The sequence below is a fragment of the Carassius carassius genome, chromosome 33 (genome assembly GCF_963082965.1).
Source record: "Carassius carassius chromosome 33, fCarCar2.1, whole genome shotgun sequence".
Classification (NCBI taxonomy): domain Eukaryota; kingdom Metazoa; phylum Chordata; class Actinopteri; order Cypriniformes; family Cyprinidae; genus Carassius; species Carassius carassius.
This window is the reverse complement of record NC_081787.1, coordinates 7,140,285-7,155,463: the sequence shown is the minus strand read 5'-3', so window position 1 is coordinate 7,155,463 and position 15,179 is coordinate 7,140,285. Positions and strand designations below refer to the sequence as shown.

Sequence of the window (15,179 nt, the reverse complement as noted above, 5' to 3'; positions counted from 1 at the left end):
AACAGAGATAAGCATCTACATGTCATTAAATGGACTACAAAATGAACAATGACCAGACTAAATTTAATGTCAGTACAAGCAGACTGGTTGACAGTATTCGCAATAGCAAACTTACCAGGGATTGCTGTTCAGACGTTTGCCAGACAGGGAGTTGAAAGATTTAAAGTTGAGAGTAATATTTAATTCTACAATCAACAGCCAAACAAATTACAAAAAAATATATACTGTTCTGTAATTACTTAAAGGATATTTTTATATTTCAAGTGTTTTATCTTACAACAGATGAAAGATTGAGTGGATGATTTCATTGTGAAAACATAAAATGGAATGTAATTTCAGAGAGGAGCACATGCTGCAATAAGGCCCCACTACTAACATCCATATCAATAGATATAATTCACAGGATATATATGACAAAAGTTAGTAACATAGGTTTTCATCATATGGTCTTGAGCTAACCTATGACAAATCTGGACAGTGTACAGAAATATATGGTAAAGAGAGGCAAAGGGTACACACTGTAGTCATTGAGAACTGACAGGTTTTCCGGGCTTTTAAAAAATATATATTTTACACTCCTCAGAAACAAATGAACAGGAAAAGTGACAAGTAACACCACTTTGCTTTTATTAATGGTCATCTGTTGGTTTCTCAGCAGCCTGTTGAACCTAGTCATTGTGAAGCCTGAGGTTTCACCAGTTCATATCGTCCCACCTGCCCCTCCTGCAATAGCTGACCAATTAGCTGTTCCTTTTGAACTCTGCGGCTAACCACGAGGAAGCGCTGTCGGCTCTGTCCGTACGATTTGCTGCGCAGCCCATATCTTTGGGATACTTGGTGTATCTGCCTGCGCTCTTCATTGTTAAGCTCTGTGGAGAAGCGCAGGTCATCTTGACGGTCTGAACTCGCATAATTCCGAATTATTTCCTCAATATCACGCTTAGTCAGCTGATTACTGTGCCTGTCCATGTCCATACCAAGTCCTTCCCTGGTAAACTGCTCTTTGACCTTGATGGGTTCAGCAATACCCTCTCCTTCTCTACCCAAACCACCACCCGTCCAGCCCATCTTCCGTAGTAGCTGGTTACCAATGTTGTCCTCCTTGATCTCCTGCTGCGTGGATTCCTCACCAGAATGAGCCATGATTTGATTTCGGGAAATTGCATCCACATGGCCCTCTTTCCTGAGGTTGGACTTCACCACAGCTTGTGTGCGCCGAAGTGTGGCGATGGCCTCCTCTGCTGCAATGTGCTTCACTGTCTTTTTGGGTCCAATGCCTGCAGCCACATACTGACCATCGAGGTAAACTTCACACCTCCAGCGATGGTCCGGCAGAACCGTAAACTTGTAGTCAGCAAGCACTTTATTAAATTGAGCAGTGTCATTTATTATGCAAATAGCGTTATCAGAGTTTTCAAGGATGACCAATTCACCTAGCTGTGCTTCCTTGCTGCATTGCTGGGTGTAGTGACTACCAGGCTGGTCTGAAGTGTGGTTGCCTCCAGAAAAACTCTGCTGCTGTTGCTGCTCTTGTTGACGAGTAGCCTGGTTCATTCTCAACTTCCTTACCGCCGCCTCTGCCGCTGCATGTTTTGAGCTCTTCTTGGTTCCTCTGGCTTGTGCCACCAGCTCATCCTGTAAGTACACACTACAGAGCCAGAAATTGCCGTTGGGAACCGGGTCAAAAGTGTAATCAACTTTCATGCGGTTGAACGCAGCAGAGTTGTTGAGTATACAGATTGCATCATACGCGTTCTCCATGATTACAAACTCTGTCCAGTGTTTGCTTCGATCAGGCTCATACTGGCCCTTGGTACTAGGCAGTGGCTTGTCCTCTGGGTTGCGAAGAGGTGGGGGAAGGATTGGGTTTGGAGTGTTAACCTGGCATACCACCATATCATTAACGTAAGTACGCTTGTACAGCCGTTGCAGGACACGAATTTCCACCGGCCTCATGAACAGCTTGACGGCCTGTTCTGACGCTCGGTCTCTGGCACCGTTTTTGCTACCAGAGTACCCTGTGGCAAGGTACACAGACTGACACCTCAGTTCACATGCATACCCTTCAGAAGGTACTTTTCTGTTTTTAGGAAGGTCAGCCGGTGGAATATCTCTTAAATTTACATAGATGTACTCTGGGTTCGTCTTGCAAGCCTGAATGCTGCGGCTAAGTATGAAATTGTAGTTTGGCATGTCGGGTCCACTCATGAACGTAGGATCTCTCAAGGTAATGGCAACGGCCGATGATACTCTGGTAATCAGCCTCAGTTTTTCATCAATTGTTGATGAGGGGATAGAAGACGGCAGTGAGGGTGTTGGGAGAAGGCCAGAGCTGCCTCTGCTTGGACCATTGTATACCCTGTTGAAAGCCTTGCTGGACGTTGGCCTATCCTGATGTCCGAATCCCAGACCACGCCATTTGCTATCCCAGGTTCCAGACCGTCCAGCACTTCCGTATTCATCAGCTCGGCCTGCCTGTGAGAATGAGTCAGAATGTCTGGCAGTATGCGCCTCATATCTACCGGTGTACTCCTGTTGCACTTTGCTCATGAAGTTCGGGGTGGACCCTCTGCTGCCATAGCCAAACCCACTTGTGCTGCAAGAGGCCACATCCTTACTTCTGTGCTCAGGCCAAGAATCATAACCGTACCTCTCCATCTCAAGGCAGCCTGAGGAGGAAGAGGAGCCGTTGCCATGTATACCATTATACGGCTGATGATCTGGTTCCCTTTGCCTCATGTCATTTATATCACTCCTCCTGCGCTCCTTCTCGTTTTCTTTTTCGTCAGTTTCTCCAATTCGACTACCACTGCTTCCGCCACTTACAAAGTGTACTGGTTCAAATCGCGGTCTGGATGTGAATTTGGACAAAGGCATCTTCCTCATGGGCTCTTCACCTGAGACATGAAATAAATCATGTACATGCAAATGATTACTCAATGTTATTTTGTTTAAATGCTGAATAAAATATTTTTATTTTATATATCTGATGCAAACAGCCACAGAATAACTTTTCAATGCTGTGATATATGGATAGGTAGATGGATACGATGACCAATAAACAGACAGATAAGATTGATTCCAAGTATCGACAGACTTACTTCCATCAGATGAATTTAGCCTCTTTTTTGCTTCAAGGTTTGGAACTAGTTCATATGAGGGCATTTTCCCAACATCAATCCCTTCAGCCATCTCAAGCACCTTGTGCATCAACTGGGAGCCATACCTGCCCCCCAAAAACGAACATTCGTGATGTTTACTACATGCTTTGATTGGCATTACTACTGCATAACTTTGCATTTAAGATGGTCTGTATAAATAAAACACGAAATAAATTTGGCCATGACATTTGTGATATAATTATTCACTCAAACTCCCTCCAAAAATAAGTTAAACAGCCCATTTCTCACGTCCTATTAAATCAAATTCCCACCTGCATCCCAGGAAAACATGGTTAACCCACACCATCGACAGCGCCAGTAGCTTATCAAGAGCATTCCCCTCGTACTCTTCAATGTGTTTCACAATGAACTGACGTCTAGCAGACCACTGCTTGTCACTCTCGTACTGCTGACGGTAATCATCAATATTACAGTTCCAATAACGAAGACCAGCGGGTTTACTTAAAACACGCGGGCCCGTTGAATGAGGTTTGATCATCCCGGTGTCTGACGGTAGCCAGTTGCTAACCGGAAACAACGTAATGCGCGCAGTGTATGCTGGGAAGTTCACACGGCTCAATAAAACGATAATACACCCGATGCAGAACAGAATATGTAAACGAGCTAATGTTTATATAACAATCACGCAATTGATATTTTAGTATAGAGTCAGATTTTTAGTGTTATGGAGTGCTTTGCGTAACAAACTTAACCAAACAATATTCTCTGATTTGTATTTGCCCAGCATATTAACTACAGACCGAGCAACACAGTCTGTCCTACAGATAGATTTACAGCAATTTAAGCGATATTTCTCGGACATTTCTCGCAACTCTTTAAAGTACAGCGTTATTCAAACATGCACTTCGGAGCACGATTGTTATTTTCCCTTATGCTTAAAATAACAAATGGTTTCAAGTTAGTTTCAATGGGATTAAATTGAAAGTGACGCAGTTGAATCTTCATTCTCTCAAAAAAATATTTATCGCGCTTTGTCATCCTTATGCGCTTTAAATGTGAACTATGCTACGATGTGCACGAATGCATAGCAGAACATTAAGTGAAGCTTACCTTTGTCATACAGCAGCTCTGTTTAGGTGACCTTGAGTGTGAATTCAGACGCACAAGCGAATATGCAGCAAATTGACACTGCTAAAGCTAATCCACTGCTGCAACCAGGAAAAGAGTCATGCATGCATGCAGTCATTCATTCCTTCATTCATTCATTCATTTTGAATCGGCGACTCAATCGTTATCACCAGCGACACTCACGGTTTTAATCTGTTAAGAGATTATTTATATTCATAACACCCATTTAACAATACATAAGATTTGATCTGAAGTCAGAAGTTTATATAGGCTATATGTGTCATAACAATATGTATAATTTACTATTATAGTGTAGTAATAGTTTTAGGATGATAAATAGTAATAATAATCAACTGCTTCACTGCTCCCTTGCATAAATATAAAGTCATGATTTTTGGTAGTGGTCCAAATAACAGTCCAATGTTTATTAATTTCCACCATCACCACAGACAGAGAGAAAAAAAATATATATAAATATATATTACTCCTTTATATTTTACATTCACACACAAAAGGAAACCGAAACATTATTAATCTGAGATCCCATGATAAAGGCAGAATAAATAAACATTACATTATCAGCATCAGACCAAGCTTGATTTCAGCATCAGTGAGTTTATCTTAGTGTACAAGGCTTTTAGCCCATGTGTAACATTATACAGCTAATTCATTTTACAAATATTTGCAACTAGGGTCTAGTCTATGGCTCATGAAATTAGGTTGTTTGGAATCTGCATCTATTCCTGAGTGTCTCTCCTTCTAATTTGCTGCCCTCCGTCACTGGCTGTATTTTATTCAAGGTTGATATCAGTCCTGGATGATATGAGAAAAAAAAATGGTAAAGCCTCAAAGTCTAAGATTCAAAAGGAAAACAAAGATGTTTAAAATATTATTTCTGTCTCAACATGGAAAACAAGTTTACATGGATACTTACACTTCTGCTCAATTTGCAAATGCACAAGGATACAGTTAGAAGACAAGAAAATTACGCTTTTTAGAATGTTTCAGTGGCACTTTATAAACAGGGTATAATGTGTATTATTTGAAATTTAAAATAAGTTATGATCACAAATACAGAACAGAAACCTCACCTGCTGGTTTAGGTGCCATCAGAACCAGAGGGAGTTCAGCGGTAATATCACTGTGTACAGAAGATAAACATGTCTTGAGTACTTTCACTGCTCACAGTGGTAAATCACATCACAGCATGTACAGCTGGATTTATTTTCATTGTTGTTTAATGACAAGGTAACTAAGCAGACTGTTCTTTGTTAAGTAGTTGTGTTCGGGCATTATCAAGGGAAATGTCTTCTTTAATAGCAGAGGAAAAGTCATCAGAGAAAGAAGGAGGTAAAATGCTCTCTTCTATGACTCTTGACACTGAGACATTGGGATGATATGTAAAGATGCAAACCTTAATGTTAGGCTTCCCAAGAGGCCACCTCCCATCATGAGGGTAACCTTAATTTTGTAGGAAACAACAAGGCCTTGCATTTGTTTATCCATGTTGGGTAGCAGACTGCAGAGAGACAGGGAGATTCAGATATGTCACATTGTTTATCTGCCTGTGTATTTTTATATGTAAAAGCATTTAGATTAGATTTCTTTACTGTATAACAATACATGTCATTTGGATGCACATGAAGATGACTTTTACATTTGCCAACTACCTATTTAAGGATATATTCATGTTGTAATAAAGATAAACTGACATTGTTGAAGAAGCCAGGTTGGTGTCTTCATCTTTCAGTTTGCCATCCAATGCAAGACCACGTTTCTCTTTGTTATTGGCAAGCAGAGGAGTGACTCTATATTCCTTCTCAAAGGTGGAGTTTGCGTTAATTTGGTCCCTGTTACAAAAAAAAATTTTTTTAATCAATTATTATTAAATAATCAATTGTAATCTTCACATTTTTGATGTGAAGTTCTTTGCACTCACCCAAATTCTTCATTCAGGACACATTTGTTGTATTTGTCTGATGAGTACAGCAGTACATCTGTAATTTGGTGAACTGAAATATGCAATGAGCTAAAGTTTATTTAGGATCATTGTGGGAAAAACACACACTTCTACGTAAAAGCAGTAATGATTCATTCTTAAAGGTTCTATATACGCCTTTTAACCACTAGATGTCGCACTGGACCACTGCATCTCAGACCACATTGTCCATCCACACCTTCCTTATTCAACATATCAAGAAAACGAAATGTATAACGATACTGAGATACATTTGTCTTTGCTAAATAATGTCAAGTCACAAGGCCAGTATTAGGCTACACTAATACAGAAATGTGACATATATAATGATGGGCCACTCCATCTTGCTTTTACAGAGCAATAATTACCAAATTACCAATATAGATTAATCAATTTCCATTAAATCCAATACAATTCCCATTATAACATTTAAAACCATTACAAATTCTATAAGGGTTTCTATTGTTTTTATATATATAAAAATCATATATATCACTTTCACCTAGCGTAAGTAGATGAATACTGGCTGTTTTGTTCATTAAAATGAATAATAAAAATACTTACCACTGATTTTGATTTTTTTCACTACTTTACTGGTCTCATTATTTACTTTCACTTTGATAGGAATGGGATCTCCGTGATAGTAGAGCTGAAGGGTGAGAAATCAGCAGTGAACAGTGAATGCAGAGACATAGAACTGCATATGATGAAAACATCCCAATTTTTTATAAATGATTTACCACAGGCATTTAAAACACTGTACCTCTTTCTCAATGGAGGCCTCCACGTGAATTGGTTTGTCTGCAGTGATAAACTGTTTGTTGAGATCGGTTTTTGGTCCAGCTGCTAGCTCATTTGGTGCATACTGGATTTTACGTATAATCAAACGACAAGTGTCCCTAGTAGTGAAAGAGATATTGTAATCAGAATAAAAAATGTATTAATTGCATATGAGAGTGTCTTTATGTTGTAGCATTACATACTTCTTGTCAACTTTTTCATCTGTTTCGTCTTCTTCATTTGCAATATAGGCTTTGACTTCATAGTCTACCCCGCAAGGCTGTAAGAGTAAGCATGTTACATATTAGAGAAACAGTTTTCTGTTTGTAAGTGTATGTGCATGTATTTCTGCTAAAGTACCTTCCCGGCATCCTCTGGTGCTGGCTGAAGGGACACTGAGCATGGGAGATGTACTGGAATCTGAGACAGGACAGGAGAGACACAAATTAAGGATGTCCTTGAATGATTTCTCAATGTATAATGCATAATTGTGAATTTACATCAAAAGTGAATGGATGTCCTTGGTCTCCAGCTTTCTTCAATAGCGCATCCTGCATTGGTGTGTTTGAGGGCTTGGTTCCCTCGAAGGGATACATCTGAATGCGCTTTATCCAGATGTCTTTTCTGAAGGAAACGCCAATCACATCCAGATCCTCTCTGCCATAGCGGAAGGCACATGCAAGCTGTACCCACACTAAAAAATTCAATACATTAGATGAAGTGTCTAAATGATTTAAATTAGTGACACATCTTCATAATTATTACGTATTACATTAAATCATACCTTTCCTTCCATTAAGAGCTGAAGGATCAATCTTGAGCACCCCATCTGAGAGAGAAATTACAAGTCTTTTGAACAAGAAAAGTGAAGTGTGTATAGATATGAATATATACATTTAATTTAAAAAAAAAGTAAAAACTTTCCACAATATTAGGGAATAATACTTTTTTTCAGTGTAAAGTAGCGTAGAACATACCAACTGGATCAATACGTTCCACATGGTCCACAAAGTCTCTTCTCCCCAAATAAAGGCATAACTGTAATAAATAATTACTGAGATCATTATCATGTGTGCTTGTGTCTTATAAATATGTTGAGAGCAGAGTTGCCAAGTCTAAGGTTTTCCTGAGGAACAGGGCTATTTTTAAACTGTTTCTGGGGTTGTTGTTTTCCCAGCTTGACATATTGCATAAATTATATTTGACTGAAATGCCTAAATTGATATATTTTACTTATTTTATGATCTATTAATGATAAAACTGTACTAGATGATGCGTTTTGTGAGGGATGGGAGTCACTGAACTACTGTGAGGTCCTTTATGAATAGACTGTTTTTATGATTCCAGCTAGCCTATATAGTGATTTGAAATTGTGTGTAATGCATAACAGAGACTGTAAATTGTTTGGCATGTTTTGAGTTTTGATGTTTGGGCTAGGGCCACTGGGTTAGTTTTATTGCTCAGATCTGACAATCCTGATTGAGAGCATGTGCATGTGGAGCAGATGACAAGTAATGGGAAGTATAAGCAGTATAAAAGGAGCCTTACCGAACCATTGCCACTAGTCTTCTTGTAAACTCTGTAGAAACACAAAGGCTTGATATTATAATCATTTTGTATGCTTTTAATATGTTAGTCTCCGTGAGGTGATTAGTGGTCTGCATATGCTAAGCTTTGCACTGTAACTTTTAAACTCTTGTGGTAATCCTGTCAATCCACTCTAAAAGGGATTTCTTATAATCGGATAATCCACTAGGATTGAAGACCAGAAAGACTTCTACAGATTTAATACTACTAATGAACAGGGTGTAGGAGCATTACATGAAGGCTGCTTAATCTAGAGAGGTGTCAAATATGAATAAAATATCGAATAGTCTTTAGGATACAGAGAAATTATGGTCTTAAATGCCTTTTTAATGTTGATTATGATGTTTTAAATGTCTTAATGTGTAATATTTAAAGTATTTATTAATTCTTGGAATAAATGAATATGCAAAAACTTACTTTGTCATGGTTATGGAAAGTCAGCTGGGGCTTTCTGAAATGAGAAGTGAAAAGGTTGCAGTGTAAAATGTGCCAGTAGAGGGCAGTCGAAAAACCATTCATGTTTGTATGTTGTCCTGCTGAAGTTTCAATCCACTAGGGCTAATCAGGGAAAAGGAGATTAGCATAACGATAGACTGCTTCATAATCCTCCACCGAAGCCGCACTCAGGATTAGCTCTTATCTGTTTCTAATGTGTCTCTGTGAATCAGACCAACAGTTTCAAACCCTCAAGGAGCCAAAACATCAATGATATTTTTAAAGAACTGCAATGTACTTTACACTGTGTTTGAAAAATGTTTAGTCAACTTTTTCACTTATTAAAATGGGTGCAAAATGAGTGGCACTTTGCTAGCATTTAGTAATATTTAGTAAATATATTATAGAAATTTGCATAAAATATTTTAACAGAAGCCAAAGTATATTGCTTTGAAATGTGGGACTGCATGGCCTTTGGAAATATTTAAAAATAAATATTTAAAAATAAGGTGATTTAATTACTTTTAATTTGTAAATGAGTATAAATAAATCACATGAAATATGAGCCACTTATATGGCCTGCAAAATTTATCCATCATGCCTCTTTTTTTTAAATCATACTATATTTCTATTGATTTGGTTGTGTTCGTGATTCAAAAGTAATACAATTAAATGAATATTACACTTTTTGTTGTGCTATAGAAATTATAACAAAACACAATGATCACAATCTTTTCTAAAGTGCAATCAAGATGCAAAGTCTAAGCATCAAATATCATATTTAGATGACTATTTTTCTCATGATTGACTATGGATATTCTTGAATATGCAAGCAACTGATGCTCCTTGGTCTCTTGTCTGCACGATAGCATTATGTTATCTTTGTATTTAAGAACACTCTCAGAACAAAAAGGTAGAAATAAGCTGTTACTGGGGCAGTACCCAGTACAAAAATGTACCATTAATATACTAATATATACATTTACTCTACAAAAGTACCAAAATTTACCCTTTGGGTGTTAATAAGGCACATGTGTACCTTTTTTAAAAGGGTACCATCCTAGTGACAGCTTTTGTGCATTTTTGCTGAGAGTGTACAAATACCATGCCAAATTTCAATCTTCTCATAGCGGACAAAAATGCTTATCTTCACACTGAATAATCTCATATAAACAGAATCCAAATTAACAGCTGTCCTGAACTCTCTCCCTTGCACCTCAAAGTGTATGCATTTTTTTAAGTGTGATATAGTCCAGATCTTACCTGGTTTTGGGAGGGTGTCCTCTGCCTTGTTCTTGACTGTTGCACGTGAGCACCGTTCTGTAGCTGGTGTTGTTAGTTTTCTATAGTGTGTTTCCCAGTTTGTCTCGTCCACCTTTATAGTGCAAACTCTCCTCCCTCTATTTGGCTTATACGGACTATGTTATAAAATGTACATTTCACACCCAATCCTATTAGTTTATTAGTAGTCACCTTTTTCTGGCTACAATATGTATAAAAATAGACACAGAATTGGACTTGGAGGGATTAGCTATTGAGGAGTACATGTATAAATGAGAGTGTCAGCCTCAGGGTCATTTGGTTGGCTGTAAAAATACACTTGCATCTCTTGTCTGTGTGCAGAGCTCCACCTTCAACATAGCATGCATCCATTTAGGGCATGTCCTCACCCTGGCATCACTTTCCAAGTCATGAAGCCAGAATAACAATAATAACTGCTCCTAAAACTTCATAACATACAGCATGTGCATCATAACAGGACGAGCATGGACAGCCATCAAAGTAAACTAAGCTTTAAAACTCCTGCTCATATTGTTCCTGCTGGTGTAATACATTTGTAAATTGTTTTTCCTGGCATTAGTCTTCTAGGGTTTTGAGGGAATGAGGTGGATGTCAAACTTTAAAAGTAGTTAGAGGGACATTGTCATTGTACCCTCAGGGGGATTTGTGACCATGGCATATAATACAAACAGCTGGTTGGCTTTTACTACAGTATTTGCACTAACCAATACACTCTACTAAACATTTCTTGTGATAAACAGACATAGCTTACTTGAAAGTCACAATAAGAAACCCATTTTCTATTCAATAACACTTTTTGCTTTTGAAATAAATGAATCATGACAATTATACATATCTACAATGGTATTGGTAATTGATCATCTTTTTGAATGATACTGCATCAACGGCACTAGGTACCACTATTAGTTGTTTTACCTATCTGTTTAACTATCATTTTGCATTATTGACACACTGTTTTCCTAATGAATGTTGTTCAGTTGCTTTGACGCAATGTATTTTGTTTAAAGCGCTATATAAATAAAGGTGACTTGACTTGACTTGACTTGACTTGACTTGACATGATGTAGGCTAACTAAAACCCAGCTGAAAAAATATGTTTTAGTCATTAAAGTCCCCACTCTTTCCCAGACAACCTGAATTAGAAAAAAAGGGTTTGTTAAAAAATATTGAGAAAATCACCTTTAAAGTTGTCCAAAAGTTCTTAGCAATGCATATAACTATTTAAAAATTAGGTTTTGATATATATACAGTATATATTAATGGTAAGAAATGTACAAAATATCTTCATGGAACATGATCTTTATTTAATATCCTAATGATTTTTGGCATAAAAGAAAAATTGATAATTTTGACCAATATTTTTTTGGCTATTGCTTCAAACATAGCCCAGTGACTTAAGACTGGTTTTATGGTCCAGGGTCACATATTGTTATTAATAGAAGTAGTGACTGATGTAATCCTTTTTCTGATAATGAAAGCGAGAGGATCAGACTGGGACGTCTGGGCTCTCACCATACCTCACATCTGCTGTAACAGATGGTTATAGGGCTTGTGCTCTCTTCTCAAATTGCATGTAAAGGTGTTTTGATCACTGTAATGCTTGGTTAACTCGTACACCAACTGGTTAATTGTGTGAAATCTATGATTACTAAAATCAAAGTATCAATACCTTTGCCATAGCTGAATGGACAATAGTGATCACAGAACAAAATAATATTGACATAGACCTTGTCAGACCATTTTAAGTTTCCGTCACTGCTGTGGTGTGCAGAATTAAAAAAAAGTTATTCCAAACACACAGTTTGGAATATAACCCTATAACCCAAAATAACCCTAATATACATTATTTTGCACATAAGAAAAAAATGGATGCTGATTTTAAGAGTCTGTTTGTTCAAATGGGCATCAGTTAAAGACAGCTGCTTATGTCTCTAACCCTGCTGGACTGAACAGCCAGATCGTGACTGAGAGGTCACTAACACTTCTTTGACCTCCAAATCATTATACACAAATTAGGTTATGAAAAACTTCAAGTATATACAAGCCATTTATAAGTAAGAGACGTAGTGACTAATTAGACACAACTGGATATTATGCTTTTACATGATTTAAAATTCAGTATGATGTTTTTACTTTTAAAACCATTTCAGTAAGTATTCATTTAGGAAAAAACAAATATATTATTTGTAGTTTATTTATCGTAAAATGAATGTATAAAATTCAGAGTTATATTCAAAACGGATGGTCTAGATGAAAACAAATGACTTTGCTATCTCCAAGCCACAAATACTTCACATCTAAGAATTTCCAAACCAAATTTAGTTTTCAACTGTGCACTAAACATCTTGGTTTCATTTCCTGTGTCCTCACATGCTCAGTCACTCCCCAGATGATTTAAATGACTTATCTGAAGACTGCAGCCTGTTACCTAAAACTCAAGAAGGAATGTTTGATTACAGAAAATTTAAGTTGAATTTAGCATATATATATATATATATATATATATATATATATATATATATATATATATATATATATATATATATATTTTAGTAAAACAAACAAAGTGATTTATCTTGAAGGGGCTGATTGTTAATGCTCATGTGCTTGGCGTGTATTCTTAATCCTCTTTCCTAATGTCTTAGACCTCTTCTTATCTCCTCACGGTTCTCAGACAGACAAAACACACAAACATTGCTGTAACACGTTACTCTTATGCTATAAGACTGTCTCTTGAATTTCTCTCAATACTCAAACATTTTCTTTCAATACTCAGTACTCACATTTTAAAAACTCATATAGAAAGTAGGCCAGTAGACCTATACTGTAATACTATTTTCAAAAGCGTTTTTAACTTAAGCAATTTAAATAGCCATACATTTCTATTTAAGCATGAGGATTCTATCTTTAGAGAGGGCAAATCCTCTTCTATCACCTGTTTCTTTCTCATAATACTTTGGAATAAGCAGGTAATGCTCTTTACTAGTCTGATCTTTGCTGGTCTTAATGGCTCACACTGAATTACCGGCCAATGCAGTCAAAAATTAATGTGATTAAAATAAAGGTCAAGCTCTGCTTGTGCTAGGATTGGGGAGTTTTAGCATGCAGAAGCAAAGCTCTGAAAACAGTACTTTGCCGTGTTTGGTGCTATTCCCTCAGGTGGAAGAGTAGCAATAGATTATGTGACTGTATGAACTGTTGGACATTGAGAGCATGTCTTAGATGGCTTAGCCTTTGTCAGAGATGGATGTAATCCATTGTTTGTTGTGTAAATGTGACCCAGGAGTAACTGGATGGACTGTACATTCAGAAAAGAACATAGAAAAACTGTACCATTCAACCATGTGACCTTCAAATATTTATCCATGACCACACATCTAAAAAATCTGGATCACACTCAGATGTTAATACCAGGTGTACACTGCAATATAATTGCAATATGAATAATTCATGTTTTTTTAACTTAAACTTTTTTTTCAAAAAATTCTTTAAATAAGATCAATTTACTTGAGAAGCAATATTCAAAAGACATTTCCATTGCTTTCAGACAGTGTATCTTTAATAAAAAGCATATGTTTTCTTACTGCACCAGTAGATATTTTTTTCACTTATTTAAAATATAAACAAGTGAGAAAAATTGGAGAAAAGGAATCTCTTTTTGTAGGCAGACAGGGTAGTTTACATGAGATATCAAGTCTTTATCTTTAATATAAAGTCAATAAATTTTTTGATTTTAACTGGAAAAATTAGATAATTTTTTTTTTTTTTGCACTGATGCAAAAATAGATCACCCAACAATGAAAATTTCCTAAAACTTTACTCACTCTCAGTCCATCCAAGATGTTGATGAGTTTCTTCATTGGAACAGATTTGGAGAAATTTGGCATTACATCACTTGCTTGCCATTGGATCCTGTGCAGTGAATGGGTGCCGGTAGAATGAGAGTCCAAACAGCAGATTATAACATACAAAAAGCAATCCACTAACAGTGGAAGCACTCCAGTCCATCCGCTAACATTCTGTGAAGTGAAAAGCTGCATGTTTGGTAAAATCAAAGCCATCAAGGCATTTTAACCTTAAAGCATCACTTCTGGCCATAGAGCCCATAATCCATATTAACACTTCCTCCTATGAAAAAAATCCATCCACTGTTGTCCTCACATCTTTGTTAAGATTCGTGCTTGATCTGTGCATATTTTTCTCCTGATTGAGATGGGACATCTTTTTCAATGGAGAAAGCAATAGGACTCAATGTTAAGCTGGAAGCAACAATATGAAATAAAAAATGTTTAATGTTTTGTTTCCTACAAATACATACATATATTTATAATATTTAAACAAAATGCAATAAATTGCTTATCCTCTTCCCTTTTTCTGCTTACAGTACATTGCTTACACAAAATATCCAATGGGATTTATAGGCACAGCCTAGGGGCCCAAACGAGGAGAAGCCAATTTGTTTTTTTTTGGAGTGTCTTTACAATAAATGCAAATAGCGTGCTTGATGGCAAATTCTGTTTACACTAGCTCCGCCCACCAATGTCTGGTACACTAAAATTAAAAGAAGACACATTTGGTTCAATGTATTGAGTGGAGTAGGCAGTAGAGAGTAAGAAGCTCATGCGATCGACCTGGGTTCAAATCTGCCTTCTTCCAAACTATGAACAGTCATTTACACACTACAAAAATACACTCTACACTCAAAAAATACTGAAATGCATATTGTATCTTCCAGTTTAAAATATAGATAACATAATTACTACTTAAACTTATTGCAAAAATTGCTGCTGGTCCAGGAAAGCATAATCGCAATCAAGTAGTGTAAATCCTGTATGATGGAGGACGTA

General features: G+C 36.9%; 2 protein-coding genes across 4 annotated transcripts in view; both read right to left on the bottom strand.

Moving 5' to 3' along the window:
- The window catches only part of LOC132113629 (arrestin-C-like), a 56,598-nt gene extending 46,196 nt beyond the window's left edge, over nt 1–10,402 (bottom strand). The window contains exons 1-14 of one of the 2 annotated variants that reach the window (XR_009425188.1): nt 10,294–10,402; nt 9,013–9,046; nt 8,557–8,587; nt 7,986–8,046; nt 7,793–7,837; nt 7,509–7,702; nt 7,369–7,428; nt 7,212–7,288; nt 6,992–7,127; nt 6,793–6,877; nt 6,190–6,262; nt 5,963–6,100; nt 5,665–5,769; nt 4,751–5,391 (exon numbers count right to left, since the gene is read on the bottom strand). Coding sequence is in view for 1 of the 2 variants with exons in the window: in XM_059521484.1 (XP_059377467.1) it covers nt 5,316–5,391; nt 5,665–5,769; nt 5,963–6,100; nt 6,190–6,262; nt 6,793–6,877; nt 6,992–7,127; nt 7,212–7,288; nt 7,369–7,428; nt 7,509–7,702; nt 7,793–7,837; nt 7,986–8,046; nt 8,557–8,587; nt 9,013–9,020 (1,089 nt within the window). In the remaining variant the exon portion in view is untranslated. Of the gene's footprint in view, nt 1–4,736; nt 5,392–5,664; nt 5,770–5,962; nt 6,101–6,189; nt 6,263–6,792; nt 6,878–6,991; nt 7,128–7,211; nt 7,289–7,368; nt 7,429–7,508; nt 7,703–7,792; nt 7,838–7,985; nt 8,047–8,556; nt 8,588–9,012; nt 9,047–10,293 lie in introns of those variants that run through there. The other variant, XM_059521484.1, reaches the window with a different exon arrangement.
- Nucleotides 43–4,362, bottom strand: LOC132113622 (NF-kappa-B-repressing factor-like). Of its 2 annotated transcripts, none has more exons than XM_059521478.1 (3): nt 4,233–4,362; nt 3,102–3,226; nt 43–2,897 (listed from the first exon to the last, which is right to left on the bottom strand). In XM_059521478.1, exons 2-3 carry the CDS (start codon nt 3,208–3,210, stop codon nt 673–675), a joined length of 2,334 nt encoding a protein of 777 aa, XP_059377461.1. In that variant the 5' UTR covers nt 3,211–3,226; nt 4,233–4,362; the 3' UTR covers nt 43–672. The 2 variants fall into 2 exon arrangements, with proteins under 2 accessions (XP_059377461.1, XP_059377460.1); XM_059521477.1 differs by lacking the exon at nt 4,233–4,362 and adding an exon at nt 3,434–3,719.
- Nucleotides 10,403–15,179: the final 4,777 nt, after the last annotated feature.